This window comes from Falco naumanni, chromosome 14 (assembly GCF_017639655.2).
Source record: "Falco naumanni isolate bFalNau1 chromosome 14, bFalNau1.pat, whole genome shotgun sequence".
NCBI classification, from domain to species: domain Eukaryota; kingdom Metazoa; phylum Chordata; class Aves; order Falconiformes; family Falconidae; genus Falco; species Falco naumanni.
Window position 1 is genome coordinate 12,843,968 of NC_054067.1, and position 16,268 is coordinate 12,860,235.

Below are 16,268 nucleotides of genomic sequence, written 5' to 3' on the forward strand. Positions count from 1 at the left end.
GGAGCCACGTGCAGGCCCTCAGAAGGCACCCAGCTCAGCCAGCAGCACACCCAGAGACGCTGTGGAAGAGGCAGGTGACCGCCCTCAGCGCACATTGGCTGCTCCGTCAGCAGAGCCTGACACAGAGCCAGCAGCCTTTTGCCTGGCCAGAGGTCCTGGGGACCCAGGGCACAGGGAGCCTCTCCTCGCATCAGCAGCTGAAGCTGTAGAGTTGTTGGCTCCTCCCTGGCCTGCAGACGCGCTCCAGGCAGCAGACGACAGTGCCAGTGTTGTGGGAACTGCTCAGGGCATCCTGGGCGACCAGTGCTTGGCAGCAGGGGCTGAGGGCCAGGGGCTCATCCCTGCTGGCCGCACAACATCTGATGCTGAACTCACAGGCTGGGAGGAAGAGAAGGAAGAGGTCCCCGACAGAGACACCACAGGAGAGGGAGGTGGCAGCACACAGAGTGCATCTCTTACCCTATCAGAGGACGAAGCCACAGCGGTAGCAGCGTCTTCCCCAGCTGGAGGTCCTGGGTACAAGCGGCACAGAGCACCTATCCCCAACTCAGCCCCTCACCTACAGCTCTCATTCCCACACAGGCATCGCCAATTTCCCACACACACACCAGCTGGCTGGTGATGGTCCTCCATCCTCAGGACAGTTCGTTGGGCGCTGTGCAGGGCTTTCCGTTGCAGCTGCCTCACGGGACAGTGAGAGCAGTGGCACCCGGCTGCCAGCACCTTGCCAGCACACTCACCTGCGCCTGACCAGAGGAGCCTGCCCTGTTTCCTTAAATTCCTTCCTGGCTCTGTCCTGGGTGAGGCTTCTCTATCCTGTGTGAGGCTTCTCTATCCTGTGTGCACACGCGTGTGCGGGAGCATGAGTGCCATAGCTGGTGTCAGACCACAGGGTCCCTGTGTCATTGGGGCAGTGACCGGGGCGAGCGTGATGGTCAGCAAAGATCAAGTCACATGAGCCAGTGAACAGGTGATTTGGTGTTGCTCACTCTTGTCCGTTTTTGAAAATGTCTTGAGTTCTTCTTTAATAAAGTATTTAATGCTAAGGGATTAAAATTATCTGGAATTCTCTGAAATGCATTCTTAGACACGTTGGACTTAGTTACTTCTACATGCAAAATTTAAGCAGTATCAAGAAAGGAAGCATATGGAGATATTACAAGGAATCTTGAAGTCTAGTTTTTAAAGCAAAATCAGCACTGAGTTTCCGCATGACTTCTGCATGACTCAGCCCATACTGCTCTCTTTTAGTAAGTCCATAGTTTTCTTTGACATACTTTGCAAAGGGCGTGAGATGTGTCCTAGCAGGAGTGCCATCCTTCCGAGTGGGCTGATTCAGGACCAGCTGCCCCCCACAGAATGCGCACACAAAGCGGTCTGTGTCCAGAGACTTGGAATGACGTCCAATCCTAAAATGAAAAATAAGTACTTTGATTTCACACTTATGGTAAGTCAGTACTTGTGGGAAAGGGCTCGTTTCTCTTCTGCGAGGCTACTTCGGTCAGATTTGTAAGTTAGCATGTTAGAACAGGAAACAGACTACCTATTTCACACAGTGGAACAATGAAACCTGTATTACACATTTCTCTACCCTAGAACTTTTTCCACTGTCGCTTCAATTTGGTTCCTTCCTCTCTCTTACTCTCAGCCTAGCAGTATGAAGTGCTACAAAATTTTGAAACTCCTCCCCAACCCATGTATCAACTACCCCTTGGAGTTTCTTCTCAATGCTCTGTTGCATCTAAGCAACTAGTGCATTACATAGTCATATTAAACATGGCAGGAACATTCTTCCGAAATACTGTTTCCTTCCAGTGCTTGTGGAATTCGCACATACGGTCCTGAAAAAAATAATTCTACGCATACTTTCTAAGCATCATAGGATCTGTGCTGATCACAATATCAGAGATAATTGATCAAAAACTTTCATAAGTTGACTCAATATTAGCTACAGTAGAAGGTGAATCCAAATTTGCATAATTTGAGCAATGTTTGAAAAGTGAGAGCAGCCACACGGGGTGTGACCTTTCCCTGCCACGTCCTTCAAAGCTGAGGCACACATTCTGGTCTCTTACTGCTTCCCAAAGACCTTCCATCATCACCAACTGTCCTCAGAAGACACTTCTGCCTGTCCTGACCTCTGAACTGGACCTGAAACTACCTGGAAACAAATATGTGTAATCACATAGTGAGGTTCTTTTGGCTCAGGAAATGTGAAGTGACAGCTCAGCATGTACCCCAGTTGCTTCACAGATTAAGAGACCCATGATTTCTAGACACAGGAGCCTGCCAAGTCAGAGACAAAGTTACTGCATGGCCACATGCAAGAACAAAACATTACTCACGTAGCTTTGCACAGAACACACTCATAGATGAATTTGTAATTAATCTCATAGCTGTGGCATCGTGTTACTATTGGCAGTTCCGGATGAATCTTAGCTGATTTATTGGCATAGAATCTCCAGAATCGTCCATGTCCATCACGAACACCATTGATCAGCCAGGTGGCTGCATGGCAAGCCTCATGAATGAGCGTGTCTCGAAGACGATCTTGTGGTAAGGCATACAAAAGACAGGAAGATCAGTCAGATACGGGGCAGCACAGACTTTCATCCTGGGTCACTACTTCAGACCTTTGACACTCATTCTTCATTTAAGATACCAAGAGTTATTTTGGGGTTTGGCATTACCTTGGTATTTGGGTAAAAAAAATGCCCCAAACCCAGATTTTACTTGGTGAATTTCCAGGTTTGTGATTAGCCCTAACTGCATCCTAGTTACTTCCCTGCACATCTAATCCATTTGGTTTTGGGTGGGTTTTTTTTGTTCTTGTTGATTAAGGTTTTGGGTGGGTTTTTTTGTGAGGTTTTTTGGTTATTTTTGCGGGGTGGGTAGATTGGTTGGTTGGGTTGGTTGTTTTTTTGAGACCTGAAACATCTTTTTTTAGACCAAGATTCATTGATTGTTTCTGTAATGTTGATATTTTTCATCCAGAAACTACAGCAGAGCACTGAATTTTCTCCACTATTAGAACAGAATATTTCAGTTGGAAGGGACCTACAATGATCATCTATTCCAACTACCAGACCAAAAGTTAAAGCATGTTATTAAGGGCATTGTCTAAATGCCTCAAACACTGACAAGCTCGAGCCATCAACAACTTGTCTAGGAAGCCTGTTCCAGTGTTTGACCACCTTCTCAGTAAAGAAATGCTTCCTGATGTCCAGTCTAAACCTCCCCTGGCACAGCTTTGAACCATTCCCACACATCCCATCGCTGGATACCAGGGAGAAGAGATTAATATCTCCCTCTCCACTCCCGCTCCTCAGGAAGCTGTAGAGAACAATGAAGTCACCCCTCAGCCTCCTTTCCTCCAAACTAGACAAACCCAAGTCTGTAGCCACTCTTCACAGGACATGCCTTCCAGCCCTTTCACCAGCTTTGTTGTCCCTCCCTGGACTCATTTGAGTACCTTCACATCCTTCTTAAACTGGGGAGCCCAGAACTTCACACAGTACTCAGGGTGAGGTGACACCAATGCTGCATACAGTGAGATAATCACCTCTTTTGACCAGCTGGTTATGCTGGGTTTGATGCACCCCAGAAGAGTTTGCCCTCTTGGCTGCCAGGGCACGCTGCTGACTCACGCTGAGCCTGCTGCCAACCAGGACCCCCAGATCCCTCTCTGCATGGCTGCTCTCCAGCCACTCCTCTCCCAATTTATAACTGTGCTCAGCATTACTTCATCCCAAATGGAGAATCTGGCATTTGGTCTTGTTAAATTTCATCCCATTAATCATTGCTCAATGCTCCAATCTCTCTAGATCCTTCTGCAAGGGCTCCTTTCCCTCAAAAGAGTCAACAGCACCTCCCACTTTAGTATCATCAGCAAACTTGCTAATGGTGCATTCTACTCCTGCATCCAGGCAGCTGATAAACGTATCGAACAGGACTGGCCCTAGAACTGACCCCTGAGGAACACCGCTGGTGACTGGCTGCCAGCCAGCCAGACGTAGCCCCACTCACTGCAGCACTTTGAGCTCTGCCCTTCAGCCAGTTCTTCACCCAGCACACCATGAACCTGCTCATCCCTCAGTTGGAAAACTTGCCCAGAAGGATACCATGAGGGACAGTATCAAAAGCCTTATTAAAATCCAGAAATACTGCATCCACCGCTTCCCCTTCATCAACTAGGTGGGTGACCTTATCTCAGAAGGATCAAATTAGTTAAACAGGACTTTCCCTTTGTGAACACATGTTGACTGTGCCTGAGATTGCATTATTCTTTAAATGCCTTTCAGTAGCACCCAGTACGATCTCCATAATTTTTCCAGGAAATGAGGTTAGACTAACAGGTCTACAGTTTCTTGGGTCTTTCCTCACCTCCTTGTAAACTGGAATAACATTGGCTAGCTTCCAGTCAGCAGGGACCTCCCCAGACTCCCAAGACCTTTGGTAGATGATTGAGAGGGGTCCTGCCATAACACCCACTAGCTCCTTCCGTGCTCTGGGATGAATCCCATCAGACCCCATGGATTTGTGAACATTCAGCTGATACAGCTGGTTCCTGACAATTTCAGTGTCCACAAACAGAAAGGCACTGTTTCCAGTCATGATCCTCTGACCTCGGACTGGGCAGCCCAAGGTCTGTCAGTTTTATTAAAGATGGAGGGGAAAAAAAAAAAAAAAAAGCAGCATTGAATGCTTTTGTGCTTTTAATTTATCCCTATTAGTTAGATGTCCATCTCCAACAAGCATCAGTCCAATGTTTTCTGCTATTACCTCATCTGACACAACACTGGCCAGTTTCAACTCAAATTGAGCTTTGGCTTTTCACATCTTCTCCCTGCACATACAAATCACAGCTCCATAACTTTTCCGTGAAGCCTGACCTCACTTTCAGAGATCTTACAATTTCTTTTTCCTCTTGAGCTCTATGAGGAGCTCCCTGTTCAGCCAAGGTGGTCTTCTGCCTCACTTGCTTGGCTTCTGACAACGGGATTGCCTGCTCCTGTGCTTCTATAAGGTTGCTGCTTAAAAACTCAGCTACGCTTGTAGACTCCTAAGCCCTCAAAAGCAGGTTCCTAGGGTACTCTGTTTTATCTCTCAACATATATATCTATATATATCTATTAATCACAGAACCAGTTCCCCTATGGTAACTGCCACATTGATTTCCCCAAATTATGAGGGGATGAGGGAGAAATAACAGTTACAGCACCCACCACATAATAGAACTTAATCTGGCACTGACCTGTCTTTATTCCAGCTTTAAGTACTACCAACGAGGTAGTTAGCTATGATGGAAGAAGTCAGATTTTAGATTGGCATTATAGCACATATAGCATTAGAGTAACCTAAAGGTCTTCACATCAATAATTAATATAAACAAAATACTGCAGTTAGCATGAGTACATCTCTGTTCTCACATTTTGTAAATTTGCCCAGCCTCTTAGGCTTGTCAGGACAAGTACTACCATTAACAGATTTATTTCTTCAAGGTAATACGAAATTTAAAAGCAAGGTCCAGTTCCAGATCCCTTAGGCCTCAGATTCATGCTTTTATCTCTAGAATTCACTTTCTCAAAGAAGAGCCAACACGTCTTTCACCTACCAGCAGAGTCACAGACTTTCTCAGAAAGTTCTATGCGAGCATAACGCTTTGCTTCAGGACCTTCTGTCTGCCCAGTTACACAATATCCTGCTGTTCTTCTCATTTTCTTATTCCAGGTTATTGCCATTTTCTCTGGTAACTGAAAAACATTATATGTAATCTGTTCCCTCCTAACTCTTTTCTTTTGGCCCTCCAGCTTCCCCCTATATTTACTGCAAAGCCAGTACAGGATGTCTAGTAGTGCCCTTAGCACTGTTGTCATTTAAGATGCAAACCCACACTCCATGGCTGCTTATTCCCATCATCAGTTTTTCTGTAACCAACACTGGGAGTTTCACAATGCAGGAAGAGACAAAAAGTCCCTCAGTTCCTCTGTTCTGCCTCCAGCATTAAGAGGAAATGCAAGGTCTGGTCAGACATAAAAGAGAATTTTGTATTCAAAAAAAGTACTCTTCCCAACTGCTAGTCATTTGCAAGATAACACCTCACTGAGCCACACGTGGTTCCTTTGCATTAAATAGCCCTTAAAGTTGTTCTCTGTTGTTTTGGGGAGAGTTTAAGAATATATGTGTTGTTAGCATCCACAAAAGCCTATGATCAGAAGTCCTACTGCTTAATAATTTACAGGTCAAGTACCATCTGCTTTGGTTGTTCTGAACCTGCAACTTGCCATTTTAATTTAATGTACTTTCACACTGCAAGAGGGTGAATAATCACCCCTTGCTTATGCTCTGTGCTGATCCTGATTTTGTAAGCCCTCATCCTATCTATCTTGGTTAGCTCTGTTCTTTTACTAACAGTTTTCTGTCATCTAAATTAGTTAATGAGCTTTACAAGGCTGAAGCACGGGGGAGCAAGGTATTTGGCTTTCAGCAACAGCGAGCCTGTTCAGCTCAGCTTTCTGTGAAACCATGACTTCAGCCTGTCCTTGGTCAGCTCAACAATATTTTCTCAGCTGCACAGAAACATTTTTCTTCCTGAAGGAATTTCTACTGGAATTACCAAGGGCAGCAACCTTCCCTTCAACAATGTTTCTCACCAGAGGAGGGTCTCCAGTATCCTAGCAAATTAAAGGTCAAGAACAGCAGTTGTCTGAAAGTGAACCTTCAATTTGAAGCACAACTTACAGCTTTAGGTTCATCCAAAACCGTTACACAAAGGAGAAGCAGGTTTTTAATCTGTTCCAGATGGCAGACATGAAAACACAACAGGAATGAATGAAGACAGCACGGAGCATGACCAAGAATGAGGCAACAGGCCCTAACAATAAAGGGAAGTGCTTTTATCCATCAGCTCCCTGCTCCCCAAGATATACTCCTACCACTTGCCTTTTGCCAGCTGCAGGCTGGAAAGTTGTGCTACAACTAGCAATTAGGCCGTGGTAATGCTGCAGAGTTCACTAGTACATGTTACTTCAGTAAAAGCACGAGCAACAGTGGTAGGCAACCTTGAGCTGCTTTCAGTAGCAGAAAGCCACAGCTGCTTTTGCTGGGGTCTACTACCAGAGGCAGCAACAGAAACTGCTCAGGCTGCTGAGCTGATGACCACGCAGGTACTAAAAAATACATGAAGATAAGCATCAGTCACCTCCTCAAAGATGAAATTGATCCAAGAGCCACTCATGTAGCAGTCTCTCTCATCAAGGACTCTTGGACACCATCCAGACCGCTCCCTTAAGGATGGTACACCATTACAGCTGGGAAAGCAAGCCAAGCTGAAAATGGCTACATCAGTGGTGTACATCACCCCCTTCAAAAAAATTGCTTGAGGTAATTCAAACAAAAGCCATTGCTATAAAGCTTAACTTCTACTAACTGAAGAAGATAAAAAGCAATCACATAAAAAAAGTGAGAAGCAACATATTAACCAGCATTTTAGAATTATGGGTTTTGTTTTGAACCAACCTTCTGCTCAAAGATGGTACTATTATACAGACAGTAGAGCTTCTGTGTCAGCTCCTCTTTATTTTTCTTGAAATACTTCACATAGTGGGAAGCTGGATTTGAGAGATCTTGCAAGAAACAGCCAGGCACTGAGCACACCCTGAGCCTGCAAGAAAAGTCATAAAGCAGTTCATTGGTGTACAGAGATATCACACTGAAAAATAACAGCCACTTTATAGCCAATAAAGATCTCTGGGATGCTGCCACTGGCATAAACCTCTCCTGACTCTTTTCACTAGCTTGCCCTCACAAGGCCATTGGGGCGCACACGGATAATTATACTGCCTTCCTCCCCCTTTAAGGGCATGAAGGGGCAGAGCTCTTGCAGTAGTTCTGCAGTTATTTCATTAATTCACAAAACTAGATTATAAGGACTCCTAAAGTAGGAAAAGAGGGTGGCTTATATCTTTGTGACACATCAAGCCACAATTATACCTTGTTCAACATACATGAACAGCTCTAACATTTTCAGAAACAGACTGAGATGTTCTCAGAATCCTCCAGAATTCATTCGGGGGAAGCAGATATTCCACTAGGATTACTAACTCCAATGCTGCAGCATTCTGACAAAACATCAGCTCTGAAGGCATCATTTAAAGGTTTTGTATCAGTATATGCCATTATAAAATGACCAAAGGAAACATCACATGGCTAAAAGGCAGAATAAAGGCAGCTATTAAGAGATGAAAGACATTCTTCTGAAAAGCTTAAGCTGTATCCATGTGTAGAAAAAGAAAAAAATTCTGCAAGTTATCAGGATACAGGTCAAAAATTTCAGGACAAGCTAGTTAAAAGGCATGAATTACTCATACAATCAGTTTTGATTATTTTTCAGAGGTAGGCACATTCAGATAGAATCTGTAGGGCCAGCACCCATTAGAAGTATGCTGTGCCAATACAAGGAATAGCAAGAGAGCTAACGTTTACAAAGATACGACATCAGATTTATTTGTCATCAGTTCCTCTAGGTGGAGATTAGCTTATATTCTCCCTGTTATATCCGAGATTGAAAGCTTTGATTTCCAGCTACTTAACCATTAACAACTGTTGAATTGGTAGCAGAAGTTTCTAGGTACCAGAAAAATCAGAATGTCATCCTACGCAAAACACTTAGCATCTCTTTGGCCTAGAATGTAGCAAAGATGGAGAAACACTTGCCTTTTCTCTGTTTTTGCCGATTGTGAGCATCTGACCAATTCACTCCTAGGAATTCTTGCAGAAGCTGTTATCCTGGAAGGTGTTTCTTGAAGTGAAATGGAGCTTGGCCTTGGTGTCTTGACTCCCTCTCCTTTCAAGGGCTGGACATCTTCACAAGGTGGCTTGATGTTTTCTAGTTCAACAAGAAAGAGCCACAGGATTACAAGGTGTCAAAGAATCGGGAGCACAGATATCAGCAACCACGTAACACAACACTGAAAAAAGTCAAATATTCCACCTCAGCATACACACTTTCACTGTGCATACTTGAATGCAAAGGTTTTTACAGCTGATGTGAAAAGGTAATTTGCTGTTATATACTAGAAAGATTATCATTCAATTAATGAGTGGCAGACTCCAAACTTTCAAACATTCAACTAGGAGGAAGTGAAGGGAAAAGCATTTGTGACCTCACTCGGACATTTCTGTGACACGTCACTGATTCAAAATACATCACCAGCACATTGGGAGCAGTAATGCAGAGACACCATTTGAACAAAAGAAAAAAATATCCTTCTAACTTTGTCCTAAGTCCCATTGTTTGTTCCACAGGCAAGTCATGACCAGATTTCCCCAGTCCACGTCTGGAGAGACTGCTAAAATGACTGACCCTCACACCAGAAATCAAGGACCACTTCAAGGTTCATGGTTTCAATAGATGTTTTCTCTGCTGGTTTTTCTGTAACTGTTCCATTTCGGCCACTGGTCTCCTTTCACCGTTTAACCATATACAGAGAAGCCAATGCAGCTGCCAGCCCACTTACAGAATATGTTTTATAGCTGCAATGACATATACCAATTAAAAAAAAAAATTGTCTCTCTCAGGGCATATTTCTGTGCTGTCAGCCATCCTCTTCTATAGGTCTCCTAGCCCTGAACTAGTCCTTGTCACTGAGGAAGGCACCATGCACTTACTTTTTTAGAAAGAGATTTGTTTTTACCTGCTCTTACTCAGCAATAGCCCTTTTCTCCCTTTACAGTCTTTCAGTTGAAGCTTACTTTAGTTAGTCAAAGGAGAGAAGGAGCTACTGATTTTGGAAATTCTCATTATAAACTCTATTTTAAATTTTAAAAAGTCAATTATAAATCCAAATATTAAATTAACAGCACCTAAATGGCTCAACATTTCAGTCTTACCAAAATGACAGCTTCACATTAACTGCTATCATACATAAAAAAAGTAATTAACATTCAAAACCACCAGTTAGATTTGTTTTCAGAACAATTTTAGAAACCAAAATAATCTACAATTACAGAAACAAGCAATAATGACTCTAGAATCACTTTGCAGAATGCTCAGAGGAATAATTTCCGATTGCATCATATTCAGTTGTAAGATGCTGGGTTGCACTTCCAAAGCGTATGCACACAAATTAAAAGAATTGGGTAATTAGCACCACCATTGCTGCCACTAGGTGGCTTGGGAGTTAGCTAAGAACAACTGCTTACCTATGGTGCTTGGCTGGTACACAGTTTTACTTGTGTTTAAGACTGGTTTTCGGGGTACACTTCGTTTCCTTATCCGTTCTATTACTGATTCAAAATCGTCATCTGAGCTATCTGACTCTGCCTCTTTACTTTTTTGTAGTGCTGCAGCTGGAACCCTATTTTCTGTGCTCTCTTCACAGCTTCTTTCTTTCCTTCTAACAAGCAAGTCTAGACTGCCTCTGGAAATTGATCCTTGCAGATTCTGTGGAGGTGGGACTTTCATGCGCCTTCGACTCTCTTCCAAGTCTTTCACCCCCCCTTTTTGGTAGTCATGCCATGAATTTTCTAAAAAGACAGAATCTTCACTGTCACTTGAAGCCTCTGAATACTGCAGTTCTTGGCAACAAGTGTTTTTCTTTCCAGAAGTTGTCAACTTCTTTGGGATCTGAACACCCTTATGTGCTGCAATTGAAAAGAAACAGCTTGAAGTTTTGGTAATTTCATTTACGAGATCTGCTTTTGTCTTAACACACACACACAAATCCTTTGGAAGATAGGAAAACACAAAGAATAGAAAGATCTTTGAATTTTCTTTATTACATCCTGCTCATTTACCATCATACTACATGGAAAGTCACTGAAAGATGTATAAAAAAACAAGTAGCTTAAACCCTCATCTATATATCTATCAGCTATCAGGCCTAGCAATCCTGAACAGGTAGGTAGCGTTGGCATAATCTTCATTCCCAGTAAAAAAACCTACATGCAAATAACAGTAAGGCCAAGTATTTCATATGAAAGTTTTATAAAACCACCAAGTAAAGGGTGACTTCAAAAATGCTCAGCCTTAGCTCATCAGACCACAGCCTACAGCACAAAGTGCTCACATGCCAACCAACAAGGCTTCTGACATCTCACATTTGACCTACCAAGATCAAGGGATCATGTCAGATCTATTGGTGACTTTTTTTTTAAATGATGCTTCTGGTCCACTTGACTGCCCCTGTTTCCCCTCCAGAAACCATTCCATTAGTTTTATACAGTCTGCAGCTGGCACACATGTTTCAGGGTTGACATTCATGTTATCTGCAAGAGATCCTGCCCTTCCTGATCAGGGGTCAGAGCTTCTCCAGATTCACATGAGATCACTGTTATCATCCCTCATCTACTAAAATTCTACCATCTGATCACTGGCCTAGAGGCTGTCTAAAGAATTCCAGAGCTCTGTTCACTCCTTCTAGGAAAGTTCAGTTTGCTTGTATCAATGAGAAGTGCACCAGACAGGTGTAGTCAGGCTCTGCACGTTAGTTAAACGAAGGCACTTTCCACCCCTTGGGGGAAAACAGGGATCCTCTGCTCAGACAAGCACTGAGACAAAGCCTTCAAGTCATGCTTTGCCAGAGCGTCTTGTAGCCAGTGTTAACAGGATTACACACAGGACTTTGGCTAAAGAAGCTCCAAAGGACCCCATCTGTGGCTCTGCAATACCTATAGGCAAGACTTGGCCTGACTGCCAACATCTGCAGAGCATTAAAGGTATCTAGCTTAAGAAGTTATCTTCATTCTTTAGTCAGTGTCTTCTGGCCACAGAATGAGCTGGTACAGCCATAGGAACATTCTTTTTCACATCCTTAGCCCTCTCTCCACAGTGACCATCCCATATTTGCAGCTGAGTAATCGACCATGAGTTGCTACTCTGCACAGACCCAAATACTAGCAGATAGTCACAGTATCTGCAGACCTACAGCAACGCTTCAAAATGTACACTTGTCTGAACAGTACAACCATGCTTTCCCGTTACCCCCAGAGAAAACAGAAAAGCCTCTCCTCTGCTATCCCCAAGGAAGAACCAAATTGATCTTATGTTTAACAAGTTCTCTCAGAAATTCATGAGCACAGCAATGTATCTTTCCACGCATTAAAACACCTGCTTCATATCTGCTGTTGAACAACTACTTGCCATTCTTTGTTGTTCTTTTTCTCACTTCAAAGTCCCAGAAATCATCCAAGTCATCGATAAAGTCCTTCAAACTGTAAAACATGCAAGCAGTGTGGAAAAAAGTAGCATAATCAGGAAAACAGAAGAATAAATTTGCCTTGGAAAAAAAAAGCACCACCCAATATAACATTATCAATTGCTCACAGCAAATGTTACCAACTACATCCAACAGGAATGGCAACAGAGCACGCACACCTCCAAACATCCCATTTTACATTAGACCTGAACACATAGATTGAACATAACAGTTCTTCTGTCTGCACCCCTATACACATATCTGCCTACGAATCACAAAAACTTTTGATTGTTTCTCTGTATTCTGAATAGTAGATGTGATACAGAAAACTAATATATTATAAACTGAAAATTCATTAAGTATAGCACCCACCTTGCATCCTCCTTTTTAGAAACAGATTTTGGAGTTTTCATTCTAGCTAAAACTGGAACAATAAAAGATTAATTAAGCGCAAAGTTCTGTTTCTTTTGTTATACATTTATTTTAAGAAAAAAAGTCTGCAACTAGTAAAAATCCAGTCTAAAACCTTAAAAAAAAAAAAAACAAAAAACCCGAATATAAGAATCCTTTACATGTAATTCCATCTCTCAGTTCCTCAACGCTGACAGCAGCTTTCTAGCATCTCCTTCATTATTCAATCCTTGCCCAACACAAGGGCAGATAAGTGCTGTTACATATCCTGCAGTATCCTCCTCATATATGTGGATGGCTGTGGGTGGAACTGAATGGGTTTATCAATATTTTTCTCCTAGCATTTCAATGACTGCAGGTAGCAGTCTTCCTACTGCAAAAGGGCGTCCATATGTTCATTCCACTAAATGTCTCCAAAAAACCACATTGAAATGAAGTGGTAACAATAATCCCCCACTGCTGAACAGCAATTCAATACTACATCTCAGAAACAAATGCATTCTAATCCCTCCAGGAATACTGTGGTGACTGCTAAACACAAAACCAGTTCAGGTGGCAGTACTGCACATGCTTGAAGTGGTGACTCTTGAGAATTACCAGAAATACCACCAGAATTTCACACGCTTTCAACATCATGATTCAGGGAAGTTGAAGGGGAACAAACTTCGTTAAAACATAAGTCAGGCTGGGGAGAACGGAAGCCACTGTCCCTTCCTCAAAACATAATAGGCAAAAAAAAAAGCAATTAAGGAGTGTTTGCTCTCACAGTCTGAAACTGCATGCATGACTTCTATTGGATTATAAATATTTGCACTATGCTGTAAGCCCAAAACCAGAAGACAGGTTTGCTTGATAAAGCTTTTATGGCTTACTTGTAGATTCTGGTACCAGGAAGAGCAGCTGAGCTACATCCAAATGCTACTCTGAAAGCACATTCTAAGTTAAAAAGCATAGGATGGGATTGAGCATTAACCTCTTTGAAGAGGAGCTCAAGGAGTTGGGGGGAGAATCTAAGACCTTGAAGCTCAACAAGTACTCGGAGCAATGAGTTATTTTCCATTTTAGCACCCAGCAGCCTTCATGACTTCATTACAAAAGAAGCAAGCACACCATCCGCTGCCTTCCATCATCAAGGTGGCTCACTGAAGCACAAACGGCCAGCAGACAGAAGCTTTCCTAGATGATCACAACCACCATTATGGTTCTTAAACAATGAAGCAGGAGCAAACTAATCAGGCTGACAGCTGGTCACAGGAAATCAAAAGCTTACAGAAAAATGCAGCTTCCTACTTAATAAATCAATTATCTTTATCTTGTTTCTTGACACATATTTTCAATTCACTTTTTCTTAACTGCCAGTATAGTGGTAGCGTGGCAGTTTAGAAAAAGAAGAGTAGAAAAAGAGAGTGACTGTCAAATACTTAAGTTTAAAAAATTACAGGGGAGTGAACAATGATGTAATGAATGGACAGGATTGTAATATTTATCATATTTAAAAGCCCAGAGGTAGTGCAGGAACTGTACACAGCACATTGTAATTCAACCGGATACAAGTAGTAAGGCTTGAAAAAGCTTACGATCATTCACATGGCACTGAGCTGGAGCACAACAACAACTCCAAAGTAATGAGAACCTGCTTTAAAAGCAGCTGGATTAACAAAAGGGTGATACGCAAAAGGCAAAAATAAACAGGTATGACTTCTTACCTTATCCTTTCTACCATCTCTGTTCAAATGTTGAATACATAATGAGGAACTTATGGGCAGATTTACAAACCTTTAAATTACTTACCAGTTTGAAACCCACTTGAGATGTGGCCGAGCCACAATTAGTCCATCTAAGGAACAAGCTAAATAGAACTCTTGCAACTGTGTAGTCAACTACCCTCGCGCAAAACAACTGTCATAATGGCTATCATGAAAAAGAAAAATACAACTCTCAGGTTTTGTATGTACAGGCTTAAACAAAGATCGGAAGTTATGCAGAGCAAAAGCCACCATATAAAATCTAGTATTCAAATTCCATCTTACCAAGACCTTGAGCCACTATGAAAAGCCAAAAACATCCCTTCAACTGTCTAAGACTCGTGCAGCAGAAGCCATGACCCATAATGGAATTCTGAGCTTAGACGTGTTTGGAACTGTAACTGCTTAGAGAAAATGTTTCTTCAAAGATGCTCACAGACTAAGAAGGTAACAAATGAGTGACAGGGAACAGACAAAACTGGGGCAACAAGAAAAAAAATAATGCAGAGCAAAAAGCATCCAAGACTGAGACATGAGATTCAAGAACACTCACTGTGGCATACAGCCACCAACATCGCACTGCAATGAGAAAATTCATTGCTCCTGTTGCAAAGTAAAGAAAGTCACACATAAAAACTACTCTGCTATAACTAAATAGAAATGTGTCCCTTTCAAACTCCTTCAGAAAACAAATTATCATGTGCTATTACTTACACATTTCAAATTCATCATCACTGCTGGAAGAGAAGTACAGGGCACATCTGCAAAAAATGAAATGCAGAATAGTATCAAGAACATTAGGTCAACAGCAAGTAGATCTGCATCTCCACTGGTCTGAAATAATTACGAACACAGAGAACCAAATATATACTGAAAACCAGTGAACATCTCCAATAGGCTGAACTGTTCTAAAGTTTTTAAAATAGAAATACTATAAATTTTAATACACAAGTTCTAACAACCACGTATGTTCAATAGTCAGGTAGTAATCCATAGCTGCTAAAATCTGAATGACTGAACCCTTTGAAGACACAGGCTTAGGACACCGCATTGGTTTAAATTCAAATTTGCTGTCAGAAGTCCGAAGGTACAAAAACCTTGTTTCCCATCTTACACAGGGGATACGATCAGGCAGAGAACGCTGTGTTGTATGAAGTCTGAAATCTCAAAGCACGCAATGCTGAGCAACAAGCAGCTTTTGTGTAGAGTGCACTTATATGGCTGCCATTATTTAGCGAACTATAGTAGCTTCCACAGAGCTATTGTAGGGCACAGAATGAATGCATGACCACTTGGACTGGAATTCTAATGCAAATACAGTGGCAAACTGTAATACTCTTACCGATTATTTATTTCATCTTTGACAAAAACCATTAACTTGAAAAAACATGCTGCACAATTGCTTAGAAATGCAGACTGCTTCTTTTAAAGTTACTCAAAGCTTAGAGGCTGTAATTCTAGAACGCGCCATTACCTCCCAGTTACCGTACGACAGCTGAGGGAATGATCCCAAACTACGTTTCCCAGGATCGGTACGAGCAGGCCGCTGCCCCCCGCACTCCGCCTCACCTGTCGCCCCGGTGTGAGGGCCTGGGGGTGGCGGCGACTGGGCCCTTCCCATCCCGGTGAGCCAGCGGGCGCCTCTGCAGCGGCGGGGTCCCCTCCGGTGCCTTCTCCGGCTGCAAATGAAAAAGACCGTGAGCCGTGAAGGTGCCGGGACGGGGGCTGGGGCGGGGAACAACGGAAGGAGCCTAACGCACCGCGGCACGCTCCATCCCGCCTCAAACCGCCCGCGCTCCGCCTGACTTCCGGTGTACCGTGCCACCCCGTGACGCACTTCCGGTGCGCCGCGTCTCCCGCGCGTGCGCACAGCGGCCGCGGCCAGCAGTGCCCGTAGCTCTGCCCGTAGCCCTGC

General features: G+C 43.0%; 1 protein-coding gene across 7 annotated transcripts; it reads right to left on the minus strand.

Moving 5' to 3' along the window:
• Positions 1–997: 997 nt before the first annotated feature.
• Positions 998–16,165, minus strand: GCNA (germ cell nuclear acidic peptidase). 7 transcript variants are annotated; one of them, XM_040614150.1, is made up of 11 exons: positions 16,114–16,165; positions 15,923–16,032; positions 15,068–15,114; positions 12,570–12,621; positions 12,143–12,213; positions 10,204–10,644; positions 8,716–8,887; positions 7,519–7,663; positions 5,615–5,753; positions 2,346–2,550; positions 998–1,409 (listed from the first exon to the last, which is right to left on the minus strand). In XM_040614150.1, the coding sequence occupies exons 1-11, from the start codon at positions 16,126–16,128 to the stop codon at positions 1,157–1,159; spliced, it is 1,650 nt and encodes a 549-aa protein (XP_040470084.1). In that variant the 5' UTR covers positions 16,129–16,165; the 3' UTR covers positions 998–1,156. The 7 variants fall into 7 exon arrangements, with proteins under 7 accessions (XP_040470084.1, XP_040470090.1, XP_040470088.1 ...); XM_040614156.1 differs by lacking the exon at positions 16,114–16,165 and having other exon boundaries at positions 14,400–15,114; positions 15,923–16,096; XM_040614154.1 differs by lacking the exon at positions 16,114–16,165 and having other exon boundaries at positions 12,570–12,906; positions 14,400–15,114; positions 15,923–16,096.
• Between the last annotated feature and the right edge of the window lie 103 nt (positions 16,166–16,268).

Excerpts from the sequence above, each read along its gene's own strand:
- GCNA (XM_040614150.1), bottom strand. Across the intron at positions 15,115-15,922 it reads CCCTCACACCGGGGCGACAG|ATGTGCCCTGTACTTCTCTT; the intron begins GTGAGGCGGAGT and ends CATTTTTTGCAG. Across the intron at positions 12,214-12,569 it reads TCTAAAAAGGAGGATGCAAG|TTTGAAGGACTTTATCGATG; the intron begins GTGGGTGCTATA and ends CATGTTTTACAG.